Source organism: Musca autumnalis, unplaced genomic scaffold, assembly GCF_047663935.1.
Source record: "Musca autumnalis isolate F117 unplaced genomic scaffold, ASM4766393v1 scaffold_1, whole genome shotgun sequence".
In the NCBI taxonomy this organism is placed as follows: domain Eukaryota; kingdom Metazoa; phylum Arthropoda; class Insecta; order Diptera; family Muscidae; genus Musca; species Musca autumnalis.
The window spans coordinates 256,308,098-256,325,735 of NW_027411644.1; the positions used below are offsets into that span (position 1 = coordinate 256,308,098).

Here is a 17,638-nt window from a genome sequence, read left to right on the forward strand (position 1 = left end):
CCAATAATATTTCGTAGTTTTATTCTTTTTTTCCTCGCTACAAAAACTGTTAACATCAAGAGAAGACTAAGGCCAGAATTTGCCGTACTAAATGGACCTTGGTCGAGAGTACATATATCTCTGTCGATAAGTATTTTTTTCTTGTTTTACTATTTCTTGGCCATTTCATATGAACATCGTTTAAACTTCTGACCTGTAAAAATCGCTGTTAAAATCAGCCTTTGCAACACTCTTTTCGTATTTTTAAACGTAAATAAAAAACAAAAAGCAGTATTATTTTTCGAAATTGTTTGGTTTTTAATAATTTAAATAAAATTAAAAATAATATTACAATTATTACAGATTACAAAAAAGTATATATACAGCATTTGATTTCGTATGAAATACAACTTATATGAAAATAAAATGTTAAAGCAATGTTGTTTTTTGTGATAAAAAAATAATTGCTATATAAACAAAAATACTAGAATGTCTTAACAACTAAACTAAATTAAATTTTTATACAAATAGAGGAGGAGTAGTTTTGGTGGACGAGATGAGATAAACGAATTAGAAATTAAATTTTTTTTAATTACAAAATACATACAAAATTGGTGACAACGTTGTAACGCAAAAAAGTCTAAACTTAAAAAAAGAATGGTTTTAAAACCACTAAAGAAAAAAAAATAAAAAATAATTTCACAAAAAATACAATTTGAGAAAATTTCGTTCGACGCTTTTCAATTTGTTGCTTAAGCTTCTTTGTATTAAAATAATTTTTATTTTTTAATATTATACATATCTAAAAAAGGAATGAATATCACTTTTGTTTTAGTAGATTTTTTGTTATGAATTTTCAGCGGAGAAATTTCATTATTAGAAAAAGAAAACAAACTAAAGAAAGAGGTCTTAATAAAACCAGGAGATAGGGTTTTGGAATTTCAAAATTCCAATGATTTGTTTTTTGTTTAAGCATTTTGTTTTCTTATATAGGTGTGGGCTTTTTCGTTATAGAAATCAGTGCGTTTTCTCTTATATAGTTAACGACGAGAAACAAAAATATATTTAATTATTATTATTTTTTTTTAGAATACCATACGGCAATTATGAACTTAACACTATTTCCTTAAGGACGTTGCTGTTGTCGTTGTTGTGCTACCATTTGGTATGGGCTTTTCAAAGCGTTGCGTTAATGAGGCCACTGTGGAATTATTTTTCCCTGTGGGTGCTGTGGGCGGCCGTGGTGTCACTTTGGCTGTTGCCGCTGCAGAGCCTTGCACTGGCTTTTTCCCGTTAGTGGAAAATGACGGCTTGGCTGATAGGGGTTTGGGTTTTTGTATTGTCGCACTTGCTGGCTTATTTGTGGAACTTTGACTTGTTGCTGTAGTGGTGGTATTGGTGGGCGGCAGTGATTTTTGTGTTGGTTTTGTAAAGCTGTTAGCTTTGTTTACAGTTGTTGTTGTGTTGTTGTTGTTCGTTTTGCTGCTGTTGTAGCGCATTGCTTTCGCTGTGGTTGATCCTGTGTTTGTGTTTGGTTTAAAACTAGAAAATGCTGCTGTGGGTGATAAATCCGAACGTGTGGGCGCCACTCGGGCAATGGGTGCATTTACCGGAGCAGGCCTTAAATAGCTGGAAGCTGGATTTGTTGGTGGCTTGCTGCTGAGATTTGTTGATTCCCTATTTGTTGGTGTAGTTACATTGCTGTCTTCCACCCTGCCTTTGGAAGTGGTGGATGTTTCATCTTTGTTTTTCCCTTTAACCAAGGTGGAGGCTGCAGCTGAATAGAGGGATTCCCCTCCAGTGCGTTTTTCGATTTCGGTAACAATTTCACCGAGTAAACCTAAATCATTGCTACTGGCCACACTGCTGCGTTGGCTGCCTACCAAATCGATGCGTTTCATTGTTTGGGCAGCTGGTGGAATTTCATCTATAACCGAATAAATGTTATCACCATTTTCCGATGCCCTGTGCAATGGAGAATCTTGTTCCTCTACACTGGCCAAGGGTACTTCTGAAAATTCACAATCGTCATACATATGCTCGGGACCACGGGTTACCGCAATGGGCAATTGATAACCCGAGGATGTGGTTGAATTTGTCTTCTTCAATGGTGGTGGCCTGGGTGGTGGACTTTTGGGCCTTTGCCCATTAAGGGTTTGCGAAGATACAGCACTGCGTGGTCTGGCTGATCCAGGGACTGAGTTTTGACGCATGGAACCAAAACTTTGTATATTGGTTTTCTTTGTGGGGGAGCGCATTGATTGGGCACGTTTTACCAAGTTTTTGGTTTCTTCTTCCTTGGGTGTTAATTCGGAATCTGAGTTGGAAGATTCACCTGCTGGCGCCAGGGGTATGGGAGCTGATATTTCTAGATTTTTCAGTTTTTCTCTATCAATATAGGTTTTTTCCTTGATATTGCCAGATTTTTCGTCCTTTTTCAAAAATGAAGTTATTCTGCGTAGGGTACCATCTTTCCTAACATTAAGTTTGGGATCAGTGTGTAATGGTACTGGTGGTGGTGGAGCTGGTTTAAGGATTTCCCCAGGAGCCAAGGGTGCTGGACGTGCTGGTGCCAATTCCGTGGTGGTGCCATGTGGCGGCTTCAATGCAATGGTTGAATTTTCCAATACTGGCATACTGATAATAGGCCTTGCAGTGGAACCTGGATTTGGTGGTGGTAAAGCGGGAGCAACAATGCCGTTACAGGTGGCGGGTGGTGGTGGAGCTTTGCGCGTCAGGGTACCGTTCATTTTCACTTCACTTGGTTTAATGGGTGGTGGCGGAGCTGCTCTTTGAGGCACTTGTATGGAATTATCTTGTAATGTTGGCTGGACATAGGCCACATTGGGTCCAGTAAAGTTGTTTGTCGGTGATGTGGCATCATTTAAAGGCCTCAGCGTAAAACCTTTGAATTTTCCATATAAACCATTACCCATGTCATTCGAATCACTTGGAGACTTCAATAATGCTGAATTCATATCATCAGTACTGCTGGGTGTTGATTTGGGCAAACCATTGGCATTCATTTGATTGCCACCGCTACCGCCATTGTTGCCATGAGGACGTGTTGGTGGTTGTTTAGCACCGCTTGCTGATTTGATACTAAATTTTGGAAAACAAAACGAGAAGAAAATGGTAACAAATTAGTAACTGCTGTGTACATTAAAGCTTATGGAAAATAAGCAAAATATATATTTAAGGCTGGAAAAGTGTAGTGTTTTTTGTTTGTTTTTTAACATACCCATGCTGAGGAAAACAGAAACAATAATGAAAAATGCCATAGCAAACATACCCATCACCAAGAGTGAGTGCAAGCTACATAGATGGTAGACAGACAGATACAGGCACAAAAAATCATAACAATAAAGCACAACAATCATCTAAAGCTATGTGAAGAGAATTAAAATAAAAAAGGAAATGGCAAATGGTTTTTATGGAATAAGAGGAAAAGTAAGCGTAGAGATAAAGCAAAAGCTGCATCATGCATTTTTTACCAAAGGAAGAAAGCAAATGAAAAAAGTGGGAGTAGGCAAGCGCAAGTAGGAAATGAAGTTATTTTTTATTTATTTTTTTATGAAAATAAAAGATAACTTTTAAGGATAAATTATAAAAAACTTAAAATTAATTAATTAATTAATTTTATTTTAAAGATTTATTTTGTCATTAATTTAATAAATAATAATGGATATTTTTTAAATTTAAATTATAATTTAATTGGTTTTTTATGATAATAATGTTTAAGTAAGAATATAATGGCACAAAATTAGAAAGTAATTATATCAAACTTAAAATATATTATTATAGCTATATGTTTAATATTGATGTAAAGAAATATCACCATTATTTAGACTATTTGAGACATTTTTGTTATAAGGAAATTATTTATTTCTTAGGAATATAAAAACAGTTTGGGAAAATAAAATTCAGTGCTTAGAGTTGTTAAATGAGTTAATTTGACTTTTATATTACTTATACGTATATTAATATTTAAAGAATTTTTATAAAATTGCGTTCTACAAATATTCGTAATTAAAATGAGTTTATTGTATAGTTATTTATTATATATTTAAATTATATTCATATTTATAAAATCATACATATTAACATGACTGATTTTTCAAAATGTCATATATTTTTTGTGCGTAACAAGATCCAAAAGGCTGCAATACAAATATCAAATATCTACGCTTTGACTTGAACCTTAATACACACAAAATATATATACATACATACACACTATTTGCATTGCTACATTTTGCAAATCAGTCTATTTTGAAATAAAGTAACTAACTAAAAAATAAGTAATATAGTACAAAACAAGACATGCATATTACCATGGCAAAAGCAAGAGATTTTTTAATTTTATGAACAACTGTGAAATAATAAGTGCAACAGTAAAGCAGTAAGTAAGAAATAATTAATAAATAGCAAAATAAACACATTCAACAATAAACATTGCAAATCACAACAGAATATAACAGTTTTTTCATATTTGTTTTGTAATAATTGATGCATTAACAACCTTGTTTTTTCAGTAAAAATATGCACCCCTTAGAGGTGTTGCCACAAAAAGCGAAAGGAAATTAATTTAATATTGCACGCTTCAGTTTTGAATGTAATTACCCAAATTAAAACTAATGCAAGACAAGTTATTTTGTTTTATTTTTCATTTTGATATTCTAAGGAAAATTTATTTGGGGTAGTATTTCAGAAGTGAAAACAACTACAGTTACATTAGAAAATATTGATTTCCTCATAGCAGTGAAAAATGATAGGGAAGTGGGTGTTCAACAACCCTCTCAAATATTGTCAGTTTGATTTTTAAGGAGGGTATCTGCACCATTGTTATTTGCCTATCAGGAAAAGTTTACTACTATAATTAACTATTTTTTCTCGAAATTGTTAATAAATTGGTTTCTAATAGTATCTAAAAATAAATTAAAAATAAGAAGAATAAATATCTTCAATATTAATACCAATAAAACTGAAAATGCATTTTCTAACATTATACCCGAAAGTACAAACTATATCTCATGAACAATCCCCAAAGAACAATGGGGATTTGACCCCATATAAATTCTTATTTGTGACTCAATTCTATAGGACCTTTTTGTAGATAAAGTAAAGTAAGATAAAGAAATGTAATTGGCATAAATCTGGGAAATTGCTCCCCAATCGCAAATCAGAATAAAATGTCCTGTACACTTTTTTTCCATGCTACAAGTCTCGAGAGAAAAATATCTATTACCTACAGGGCAATCATGAATATTTTCCTTGGAATTTTTCTCACGGAAAATAATTTTAAAAAGTGAAATTCTTTTAAAATAAATATTTTAAAAATTTGAAAACTACTACATACACCATTTTCACATGTAATTCTAAGAATTACAATTGAATTTCAAAACATTTCAATTGGGATTCTCAAAATTCGAAATTCAATTGGAATTCTCAAATTACAAGTGAAATGTTTCGAATTTCAAATGAAATAATCAAAAATATTCAAATTTTGCACATAAATATGGAAACAAAAAATTGTGAAATTGGGAAAGGGAACAAATAAACAAATACCGCAAGGAATTTTTATTCATGATTGCCCTGATAACCTTACTTTTTATATCCTCAGCATTTATGCTAATGAGGGTATATACACTTTCATACGGGCAAAATGTGACTCATCGAAATAATGGTTTTTAGACCCCAAGTATGTTTGGACGAAATGTGTTTCAGACAATTTGGAGTTGATTTAGCCATGTCCGTCCGTCTGTCTGTCTGGCTGGCTAGCTGGAGCGCACGAAAACTCTTGAACGGATCAACCGATTTGGTCCAAAATTTGGCTTTCGCAATATTTTGTCCAAACATAGTTTAAGTTCGAAGATGGGTTATATCGGTCCACTAATTCCGGTACCTCCTACACAAAAGTTCGAAAATGTTCGGAAAATTTGTGCGCACGATAACTCTTGTGAAATTTCTGCCAAACTTAGATGAGGTTCCAATATGGACTCAATCGGCCTTCGGGTATCTCTCACACAAAATTTCGGAAAAGTTCAGTTTGTAACCTGCTCTCGAATCGTTTTGATTTTTGTTGTAGCAACTTGTATTCACTGCCCCCATACGACGGTACATGTTTCATCAGGGGCAAGTCCATACTTCCTGAGAAAATAGCCTGAAAGGTACAAACAACCTCTATGACACCCTGTGTAGTGGTTGGAGCGCAAGGTAACTCTTGAACGGATCCGCCGATTCGGTCCAAAATTACGCCTTCGTAATATTTTGTGTAAACTTAGTTTAAGTTCGAAGATAAGCCATATCGGCCCACTCCTTCCGGTACCTCCCCCACAAAAGTTCAAAAATGTTCGGAAAAATTGTGCGTACGATAACTCTTGAAGGGAGTGATAGATTAGGTCCATACATTATATATCCTAATATATCTACCATGAATCCACTCCATCGGGTACCTCCCACACAAAATTTTGGATAAATTCACTTTAAGACCTGCTCTCGAATCACTTTGATTTTTGTTGAAGAAACTTACATTCGCTGCTCAATTACGACAGTAAAAGTTTTTTCAGGGGCAAGTCCATACTTCTTGAGAAAACAGCCCGAAAGTTGTAAAAAACGCCTATGGCACCATATGTAGTAGCTGGAGAGTTCGAATCGAATACTGCGTTCGTCCTCACTTTAGATATCGTAATATTTCTTCAACTCCTTCCGGCACCTCCCCCACAGAAGTTCGAAACTATTCGCTAAAATGGTACGCGCGATTTCTCATAGACGTAGCAACCGATATGGTCCAAACTTTGGATCTCTAAATATTGTCGAAGCTTAGTTTATGTTCAAATTTGGACCCTATCTGTCCAATCCTTGTGGTGCCACCCACACAAATGTTCAACATTTTTGTGTGGTTAAGGGTCTGTTCGAGGATCCTTTGGGCATATTTACCGAAGGTTTTCCTAGTGGCCCTGTTTACAGCGGTATTATGTTTTTCGTGGGCTAGTATGGTAAAAAACCCTATTAATCGATTTTTGAGCTTTTGAAAACCCTCCTAAATACATAAGTTTGTTTGAAAAAACATTTGCTCTGTTCCAGAACCTGCAAGAAGCTACTATTTTTTACTACGATAAAATTTTTTCCTTTATGTTATCGGAAAAAATAGTAAAAGTTAGTAGATTCTTGCAGTTCTGGAACAGACCAATTATTTCAATACACACAGGCTGAGGGTATATCTCTGTCGGCAGCCGACTGATACTTTTTTACTTGTCAAAAATTATAAATGACTTGATTATTGAAAGAATTTTGCAATATAGATTGGAGAAAATTATTGGTAGCATTTAACAACAACAAAATTATTCTTTTACACATCTTCCGTTATAAATATTGAAAACATAACCTCTAAAAGTATTTCGTACCGAATCTCACTCTTCTTATTTTTGGATTAATTTTATTAATTGGACAAGACATTATATATTTTTTTCTAAAAAATAAAGATTTGCTCAAAATAGGTATATCTAAATTTTGCCTTCGCTTGCTTGATTAAAAAATATTTTGTAGCCTAACCGCACTTTTTGGTATAGCGCATATAATTTTGGATTGTGAGTATATAGTTGACTAACTGTTTATGTGGAAAGCATCAAAAGACAGAGATATACCCTCAAATTAAGAATTAGGTCTATCAACTATGGATAGATCGAAAACCGGGTACACAACCGGAATCACTTTCCCCCAAAAATTAGTAAAAAGGTAATTTTGTGACCTTTTTCTAATCTATGAACTTGTCGACAAAAATTTCGAAAATTTTGGGGGATTTTATTTTAGCTATTGTGTTCCGAGTAAATGTTTACGTTTTGCTAATAAATTTGATTTGGAGTAAAGTGCAAAAATTTCAAACTTTTGCGGAGTAAAGCTGAAAACAGATACAACGTTTGATTAAAGTTTTGCGTTGGGCGTCGAGAAAAAAAAACAACAACAACAGGGCGACGACGATACCAAAGTCCAGCGTTTATCTGTTTGTTGGCATATATTTCAAATGAATTTGAATTTTTCGGCATCATGCCCAACAGTGTAAAAACGGCCAAAACGACACAAAACTTTAATCAAACGTTTTATCTGTTTTCAGCTTAAGTACCTGAAGGAATAGACCGACATAGTCCATTTCGATAGTTATCTACTAACATTTTATTCACTGTACCTTTTCAAAGGGTTCTTGAACAGCCATTAGCCTGAACATAAGCCAAAATGTTGAACTTTTGATAGAGAGGTACCCGGTAAGGTTATCCGATATAGACCTTCTTGGAACTTGATGTACGTTTGGAAGAAATTTTACGATGTGTAAAGTTTCGGCTAAATCGTTGTTGTTGTAGCAGCATAAAAACCTACGTAGAAGCATAGGTTTGATGCTGGATTGGCAGCCGCTGGCCGAAACACTATGGTTTAGGGCCAGTCCGGCTAAATCGTGGTCATTTGCAATTTTAGATGGTGTCGATAGAGTTTTTTTTATAGCTTTAGGTCCAATAACCCCGGAAGTGTGAACTTACCTCGGAAAAATTGTACCATTGTTTAGATGCCGCAAGGACAACATACTGTGAAAAATTAATTTTAGTAAAATGTTTTGAACTAGGTAGGAGCGGACCGTTCGAAAGTTATCGTGCGCTCCAGCCAGCCAGATAGATATACGGACGGACAAGGCTAAATTGACTCCAACTTGTCTGAAACAGATTTAATCTGGAAAAATTATTTCGATGTGACACATTTGTATAGTGTCTTAGCCTAAAGGGTATAAAGAGGCATTAACTGCATTGCGTCGAAATAGTTTGAGCTTTAGTCAGAGTGGTGCCCGAAGGAGCGGACCAATGTCCATCATCTAAATTTATCTAAAATTCAATATTCAAAGTTTGGACCATCGCAATATCCAGTTCGAAATATGTCATGAGCACCTGCCATGCACATATGGTGATCATAGAATTTTTTTTACAGCTTCTAGTCCTTTTTCTCATGAAGTATGGACTTGCCTCTGAAAAACTTTTACTTTGTAATAGAAAACGCGACGACAAGCTGTTGCAAGCAATTTTAAAACGATCCTAGATATCCTTAAACTGCACTTGCGCGAAAATTTTTGAAATGTTGGGGAAGTACTAGGAGGATTGTACCTATATAAATATTACGATGTGCAAAATATGGACCAAATCGTATACTCTTTCCTAGAGTTTAGGTGCGCACTATTTAGCGAAAAATTATAAACTTTTGTGGGGAAGATACCCGAAGGAGTGGACAAAACTTCGAACTTAAATCAAGTTTGGACAAAAAATTACGAGGGACAAATTTTGGAACCAATCTGTTAGTCCGTTCAATAGTTATCGCGCGCTCCAGCCAACTAGATAGACAGCGGACAGACTCCAAATTGTCTGAAACGAATTTAGTCCAACATACCTAAGGTCTGAAACCATTATTTCGGCGAGGCACATTTATGTCGTATCAAAGTGTTTGCGTAATGGCCAGATTTTATGGGGTGTTAGGCCATGTTAAAATCCATGCCTTTCCATTCGAACACCTTTGACGCAAAAAGTACTTAAATAGTAATTGGTATTCCGGGTGATATCTAAGCCATATAAGAGGTATTTTGTTAATGATGTTAATAACTGGTATATTAAGGCCAAAGAAATTGCACTATAATATGATGGAACCATATCTATATATTGCTATACCATTTACCTCATGTATTTTCTTGGACTTTTTAGAAATACTCTCTTATCAACATTTGGGTGCCATCTTGGATACATCTTGAACAATGAAAGCCCGGAATTCCAGACCCCATCACATTTTTTGCGATAAGGAAAATATCCGTTAGCGTATTGTAGGCTACCTTTCTTGAGCCATGTTAAACATTTTTCTTAAGACTAGAGTTGTGCCAAAGGAACTATATGGAACTATCTAGTTCACTTCGCAGTTCCAATGGCGCACATTTTTTCTTTGAACAAACAGCGTATACTTAACATCACACGTTATATTTCATGATGTTACTCATACGTTTTGGAACTAGTACAAGGAACTAGGAACTAGATTACCCAACTCTACTTAAGATACACCGTTTGGACTCGCGATAGGTTCCATATCTATTGACATAATACGAATCAAGGCACACTCATTGATATGACAGAACTATCCCTTGTTTCTTCGAGGATGTTTGTGGGAAAATATATGTATATGATATGTGTGTTGGTTTAAAAAAATCGGACCAACTAATAATTTTAATTTATAACTTCAGAAATGTTAAATTCTAAAACTATGTTTTCTTATAAAACCTAAAATAAACAAAAAATAACTTGTCTTGCATTATTTCATGTGGAATTCAAAACTTGAAAAAAAAAACATTCAGCCACATCATTAACTTACTAAAATGATACAAAGTAAAAAAAAAAAAAAAAACACAACACTCATAACAACAAATTAGAAAAACTATAAGCAAACGTCATACATATGGATGCTCAGTTCATTACAAATGATAAACACACCTATTGGTTTGATCGGTTACTGTGTAGGTGGTGCCATCGACAAGTGCATGAGGATTTGTGGTCGAATTTAAACGTACATCGGTTATTTCTAATTTTCGTCTCAATGTATTCACATGGCCATTACTGGGAACATTCGAATTGATTGTGGTGGGGGTGGTGGTGGTGGTGTTGGCGCTACTAATGTTGTTGTTTGTTTTGTGATTTTGTGCCAATTTATTGTTGTTATTTTTATGAGGTTGCAAAATTTTGCAACTTGTACTACTGGAGGAGGAATTTGAAAGTGTATTCGAATTGTTAGAGGAATTTGAAATGGAAGGACATTTATATGAAAATGATGATGATGTGGATGTTGAGGAATTCGATTGACATATGGTGGTATTGGATTTTTTCAATTTAATTTTAGGTGCAATGATAGGTGGTGGTGGTTTAATGGTAACTTTAATTGATTCATGAACTTTAACGGGTTTAAGTGTGGCAAGTGTGTTGCTGATTTCATTGTGACTTTTAGATTGGGTTAATTGGGTTTTGGTATTTTTGGGTAAAGTATTGTTTTTCGTGTTGTTGTTGTTGTGTGGTGTGTTCTTTATAGATTTGCTAAAGTTCTCATTTGAGGAGGATTGTTTTAGTTTTCTTGCAACAATTGGGGTATTGGTTGACGAGGCACAAGGTGGTCTTGTTTTTATATCTATGTTTGTTGTAATTGTTGGTTTAGACTTATTGCTGTTTTTGTTGTTGTTGTGGGTGTTAGTAGTGTTATTTGTTAAGTGTTTTGTGGAAGAAGTGGATGCAGTTAAAGCTTCAGTTTCTTCTTCTCTCTTTCGGTCCAGTGTTGGTGCTTTACGTGTAACAACTACAACTGGCTTTTTTGTGGGAGAAAACTTAAACGAACTTGTTGAGGTAGTAGTTAGAGAAGGTGTAGAGGGTGAATTGAAAGATTTGCAATTGTTGGATGTTGGAGTAACAGATGTATAGGAACTAGTGCTAAAAGATAAACCATGTTTGTTGGGTGTTGATACATACATATTCTCGGCCAATTTGCCACCGGCAAAGAACGGATGATGACGGCAGTAGTACATGAAAAAGCAAAAGGCAGCCATAAAGGGTAAGACGGCAAAGAAGAAAATGTACATGAAACGCTGGAATGCTTGGTGACCTGTAAAGAAAATTTCAAAAATTAATAAAAAAAACTGTGCAAAAATTCCTTATAGATATACTTACTATTGGGATTGGTGGCTGGCCCACTGTCCACCGAACCTCCAGGTCCGGGCATTTTACATGTTGGTCCCGTAAAACCAATATTGCAGTGGCAATGACCCTTGCTATTGCAAATACCATTGCCATTACAATCTTCGGGACATTCTCTACCCATACCCGATAACCGCAGCTGTTCAATGGCCAAACATTTTTGATTAACACACATTTTATCTGTACCACATTTAGCACCATTTGGTGTGAGGCCAGGATCTGTGGATTGTAGACCCAAATCCACCAGGGCCGTACGACAGGGTACAATATCCTTATCATGTGTTATAAAGGAGTGGGAAAGCACCGCAGCTGTTTCCATACCAAATTCCAGTCTCTCATTTAAATGGCGACAATGCAGCATACCACAAAGGGCATGTTCCTCTTCGCAGGGTATAAAGGTGTTGTTCAAACGATTATAACCACAATTACCAACACGTTTGCCCTGGATATTCATTTGGGCATAGCATGGCTCGGAATTTTCTCCCGTGGGACCCCACAGTACACGGCATTGATAAGAATGGGAACGACAATTGCCTTGATAACAATAAGCCTGACCACCATCACACTCTTCTGTGTCACGTTTGAAAACATCTTGAGGACAATATTCCGATTCGCCGGTACAATATTCTGGTAAATCACATTCATTTTCGGCATTACGACATTGAGTACCAGCCATTTTGGGTCGGCATGTGGCCAAATCACAACATTCTCCAGTGGCACACGAGGCATTTGCGTGCAGCATACATGTGTAAGGGTCACAACAAGTATTTTCACAATAGGCCGGCATACCACAGTCACATTGTTCTCCAGGTTCTACAAAACCATTACCACACTGTGGCGAATCGAAGAGTTTGGTGGGTTTATTGCGCAGACAATAGTTCATGCCACGAGAAAAGGCAACGTTAAGCTGATCAATACTGCAGGAACTCCAGTGAACAGGCAGAACCGAAGTACTGCTGGCCGACATAATACACTTCTCATCTTGACACTTGCAATCACTCGAATCATGTTCCATGCCAAAGTTGTGTCCCAATTCATGGGCCATCGTGGTGGCCACGACGCCGACAATGGGGCTGTGTTCCACATTAACACTGCCCGAATATTCATGGGTACAAATGGGTCCTTTGAATGCTTTGCCTGGAAGTTTGGAAAAAAAGAATTTTGTTAGTTTGTTTTTAAATACATATGAAATTTTGCTCGCACTTACCCACAACTCCCTTATCGAATTTAATTTTCGTCAGCAATTGGGCACTATCATTGGGGTGTTCCAAAACCAATTTTGTACGTCGATAATTCAAGAAATTCCTTAATGTTATATCAGCATCGGGGGTAATTTCAATTTCATTCGATTCATTCCATATGACCACACCCACCAGGGCAATGAAAATGTTCAAGGGAACATATAGCTACAGAGATAGAGAGGGAGAGAGGTTAGAATTGATATGATTTGGATTGTTTTTGGTTTGATGGTTTTTACTTACCGCATTCATTATATTGGCCAAATCTTTGCAGTGTTGGTGGACCTTTTTCATGTTTTCATTGAACGATTTGTAGGCCTTGTTATCCACTACTATGACAATTTCCACATATGAGGAATGTTTATTGGAATTATAGGGACCACGTATCATATTGCTCTCATCATCGTATGAACGTTTATACTGGAAATTGAGAAAAAAACGGTGAAATTATTTAAAGTGTTGTGGAATGGAAAGATAGATCAGTGATGGAAAGATCAACTGGCACAAGGCGGGTATTAAAAAGTAGATTAGCTGTAAAACATCAATACAGATGGGTTGTCCATTTCGACAAATTCTATTCTCTTTGTTATGTCGAAAAGAATAACCATAATAATCCTCCATTTCATGGAATTTTTAATACTTACTCTTAGTATGCGATTAAATTCTGCACCATCAATGTGATTGGCAACATGTGGCACCTTATTATCGGCTACTTTTTGTAAAAAGTCTTCCTTTTCATGATGATGATCATGATCATAGCCACATGTGGCATTCTTATTAAAATCCGAATGTCTGAAAAAGAAAAAAAATGTAAAAAGTAATTAGTAAGAATTGGAAACAGGCGGACGATTGAAACTATGATAAACAAGTGTATAACAAAAGCTTTATAATAATTAAGTGATTATAGAATATTTAGCTTCCTCAATAAAAATCCGTAAAATCCTACAGGAATGCATACCGGTTATACCAGACGCCTCCACAGGTTGCGGATTGTATTGGATGGCTTTTAATTTAAGAAGCAGTAGCGGAAAGATTAACGGTTCTTGGGTTTCGGTCAAAACGCAAACTTTTTCAAGTCACCCTGGTCCGCCCCCTGGCTACATCGGTGGAAAAACAACAGCAAAACAGCGACGGCCGGTTCTATGTACCGGATTGACCCGAGGAATCATCTTCTCGGCCAGGGGCCGTCACCTCAGCAACTACTTGTTCGTCTTTATTTTTATTTTTGGAGCGGCATGTCCCGGAATGCCTGCTCCGGATTCTTTTGGTCCGTGCCGGGATTGAAAGTAACCCCGGACCATGGTTTTGCACCGTTTGTCAACGTTTCATCCACCATAGGTCGGTGTCAATGAGATGCAACGGGTGCCGAGGATGGGTGCATTTCAGGAACTGTTCAGGCCTGACCTTCCTGAGGGCGTATTGCTGTCCCAGTTCCTGAAGATGTGACATTCCTGCTGTTTAACTACGATGGCCTTCGAACCAAGATCAATGAGATCGTGAACTTTATGAGTCGGATAAATATTATTATCGCGGCGATCCAGGAAACGAAACTGAGCAACAGCAGCAGTCTTCGGAGTTGTGATGGATACAACGTTCTTCGCCAGGATCGTACGAGAAGTGGGGGTGGATGGCTTGCATTCCTACTACACCAGTTTGTACATTACAGACCTATCTCGCCTGAGCTAGACTCTAGGGACCCATACTTGGAGTGTATGGGGTGGCGGTAAGGTGTGGAACCGCCGAGATAGAACTGCTGAATGTGTATATCCCGCCGGTCAATAGCTGTGCCCCGCGTTATTTGCCCAACATCAGATCTCTGTTGCGAGGTGATAACCGGCTGGTCCTACTTCAATGCGCATCATGAGTTTTGTCATTCAGCTCTAGGGAATGACCAGAGAGGTACAGATCTGGCTGAGCAAATATATAGCTCCACATTTTGCACTGCGAACGAGGACGCACCCACCAGGATTAGAGGAGATTGCCACAGTTCGCCTTACATATCCATCGTGTCACCCGCTCTGACGAATGCCGTGACATGGCAACCCGTCATTTCCCATGGGTCGGACCATCTCCCAATCCTCGTCTCCATAAACAGACCACCAGTCTTCATAACCTCTGAACGCCGCACTTTCATTAATCATGGGAAAGCGGATTGGCAAGGTTTCAGAGAGTTCACTAATCAACGCTTCAGAGAACTGCCTAATCCCTCTGATGTTCGGGTAGCAGAGAGGAAATTCCGAGACATCATCACTGCTGCGGCCGCACGCTTTATTCCTGCTGGTCGAATACCTGAAATAAGACCCAATTTCCCAGCAGAAGCGACGGGATTAGCTAATAAGCGTGATGAGCTTCGCCGCACGAACCCTAACGACCCCAGAGTCAGGGAACTGACAATGGAAGTCAATAGATTAGTCGGTGAACACAAGCGGAAAAAGTGACTAGAACATCTGAAGTGCTGCAACATTGGCTGTAATAAATTGTGGAAAATGGTTAAGGCGCTATCGAACCCTGGTAGGTGTCATGTTTAACGGCGTGGCTGTGACAGATCCGAAGAGGTGCGCTGGCTATTTCTGCCGACAATTTATCTAGCACCCCGATAGCGACCGGGCGAAGAGACGTGTTTTGGGTCGTTTGCGATCTCTTCCAGCCGAGGAGGAACCGCCACAATTTACGATAGATGATGTTGCAGATGTTATCCGAGGCGCAAAGTCATTCAAAGCGCTTGGACCTGACGGAATTCTTATGGTGATGCTAAAACAGCTGGATGACCCAGAAGTTGAGTATTTAAGAAAGGTCCTCAACTTATCGCTAGCCACCCTAATAATTCCCGATGCCTGGAAGATGGGCAGGGTGGTCCCGTTGCTGAAACCTCGCAAAGATGCCAGTAGAGGTGAGTCATACAGGTCGATTTCACTTCTATCGCCGGTAGCAAAGATACTCGAGGCATTACTCCTACCCACCATCAGAACGTGTTATCCAGTTGCGGATCATCAACACGGATTCCGGAACCAGCATAGTACCACAACAACACTGCACGCCATTTCCACATATATTGGACGAGGACTCAACCAGGACAAACCATGTCACAGAACAGTAATGGTAGCATTGGATCTGGACAAAGCGTTTGATATGGTCAGCCATGCTAGGCTGTTCGAGGATATCGAGAATACTACCCTCCGGCCTTGTATGCAACGCTAGGTCATCTATTTTTTGTGTGGTCGCCAGTCATACGTGGAATTCAGAGACAGGAAGTCCAAACCCAGTAGAGTGAAGCAGGGAGGGGTGATATCTCCGGAACTGTTTATCCTCTAACTCTCTGCAATTCCACGCCCTCCCGACGGCATTGAGTTAATTACGTACGCGGATGATTGTACACTCATGGCGTCAGGTCCCAACATCGGTAACGTTTGTGACAGGCTAAATGCCTATCTCATTAACCTTGTTAATTTTTTCCACCCGAGGAATATGAAAATATCCACCACTAAGTCAACAGCCACACTGTTCACCATATGGACGGCGCAAATGAAGCTCCCACTGAATGTGTAGGTCGACGGTGCAATTATTCCGACCTCAAACTACCCCAAAGTCCTAGGGTTCACATTCGATAGCATGTATAAGTCGTCCTAGCATACTACAGTTATCTACGATAAGCTGAGAAACAGGAACAAGGTCCTCAAGTCCTTAGCCGGCAGCACTTGGGGTGCGGATAAAGAAACCTTGTTAACCACATACAACGCGATAAGTCGATCTGTGGTAAGCTATGCGGCGCCAGCGTGGTTTGCTACCGTAAGTGATACGCAATGGGATAAACTACAAATCTACCAGAATGCTGCCCTGAGAACAGCTACATGGTGTCACCTCATGTCTACAGAGGACCATTTACTTAAGGAGACCAAGATCCTTCCGGTGCATCGACACAACAGGATGTTGACGATGCAGTACTTGCTTGGATGCTATAGGCAAGACCACCCAAATCACCATCTGGTGGATATGCCTGAACCCCCCAGGCAAGTTAGGGAGGATTATCGAGATCTGGAGAGAGAGGTCCAAAGATATAAAAGAGAACCTCTAGATCAACGTGCATAACAGGCAGGTTTAAGGGACATTTACACTGATGCGGTTGCAGAGGCTCTGGCAGCCTACAGTGCGAATATCGTCCTCAACGAACATCCACCACCCGTGGCAGCAGAAGAACAACAGCAGCCAAGACAAACGAGAGTCGTGTTGGCACAACTTAGATCTGGTTGGTGCAGCCGCCTCAATTCTTACTGGGCCAAGATTGATGGCACGCGGACTATCTGCCCAGCATGTGCCACCGGTCCGCATACTACGCAGCACCTGTTTAACTGCCCAGCCAACCCGACTAACTTAACTCCACTCTCTCTTTGGACGAATCCTATTCAGGTGGCGTCCTTTCTGAACTTGGAGCTGGAGGTAGAGCCGAATCAATAAAATAAAGATTTACATGTACTTGTAGAATCTGCTACAACAACAGCAAAAGATGATGCAAACTATTATTGTGTCATGAAACTAGATAATCTTATCTGCGATAATGTACCGATCAAAAACAATTAGACCAGAACAATATTTGCGAGCTGTTTAAATGGTAGATAATGCCGATGACATTTACATCATTCATTTAATGCCTGGATTATATCCTACTGTGCGATT

The 17,638-nt window shown here is 38.2% G+C and overlaps 1 protein-coding gene across 3 annotated transcripts in view; it reads right to left on the reverse strand.

The window, feature by feature from the left end:
* Positions 1-276: 276 nt before the first annotated feature.
* Positions 277-17,638, reverse strand: part of Meltrin (disintegrin and metalloproteinase domain-containing protein meltrin) — a 265,939-nt gene continuing 248,577 nt past the window's right edge. For all 3 annotated transcript variants that reach the window (XM_073960859.1, XM_073960860.1, XM_073960861.1), the window contains exons 5-10: positions 13,612-13,759; positions 13,211-13,387; positions 12,937-13,135; positions 11,703-12,866; positions 11,505-11,637; positions 277-3,081 (exon numbers count right to left, since the gene is read on the reverse strand). In XM_073960859.1, the coding sequence (XP_073816960.1) occupies positions 1,098-3,081; positions 11,505-11,637; positions 11,703-12,866; positions 12,937-13,135; positions 13,211-13,387; positions 13,612-13,759 (3,805 nt within the window). In that variant the 3' untranslated portion in view covers positions 277-1,097. The remainder of the gene's footprint in view (positions 3,082-11,504; positions 11,638-11,702; positions 12,867-12,936; positions 13,136-13,210; positions 13,388-13,611; positions 13,760-17,638) is intronic.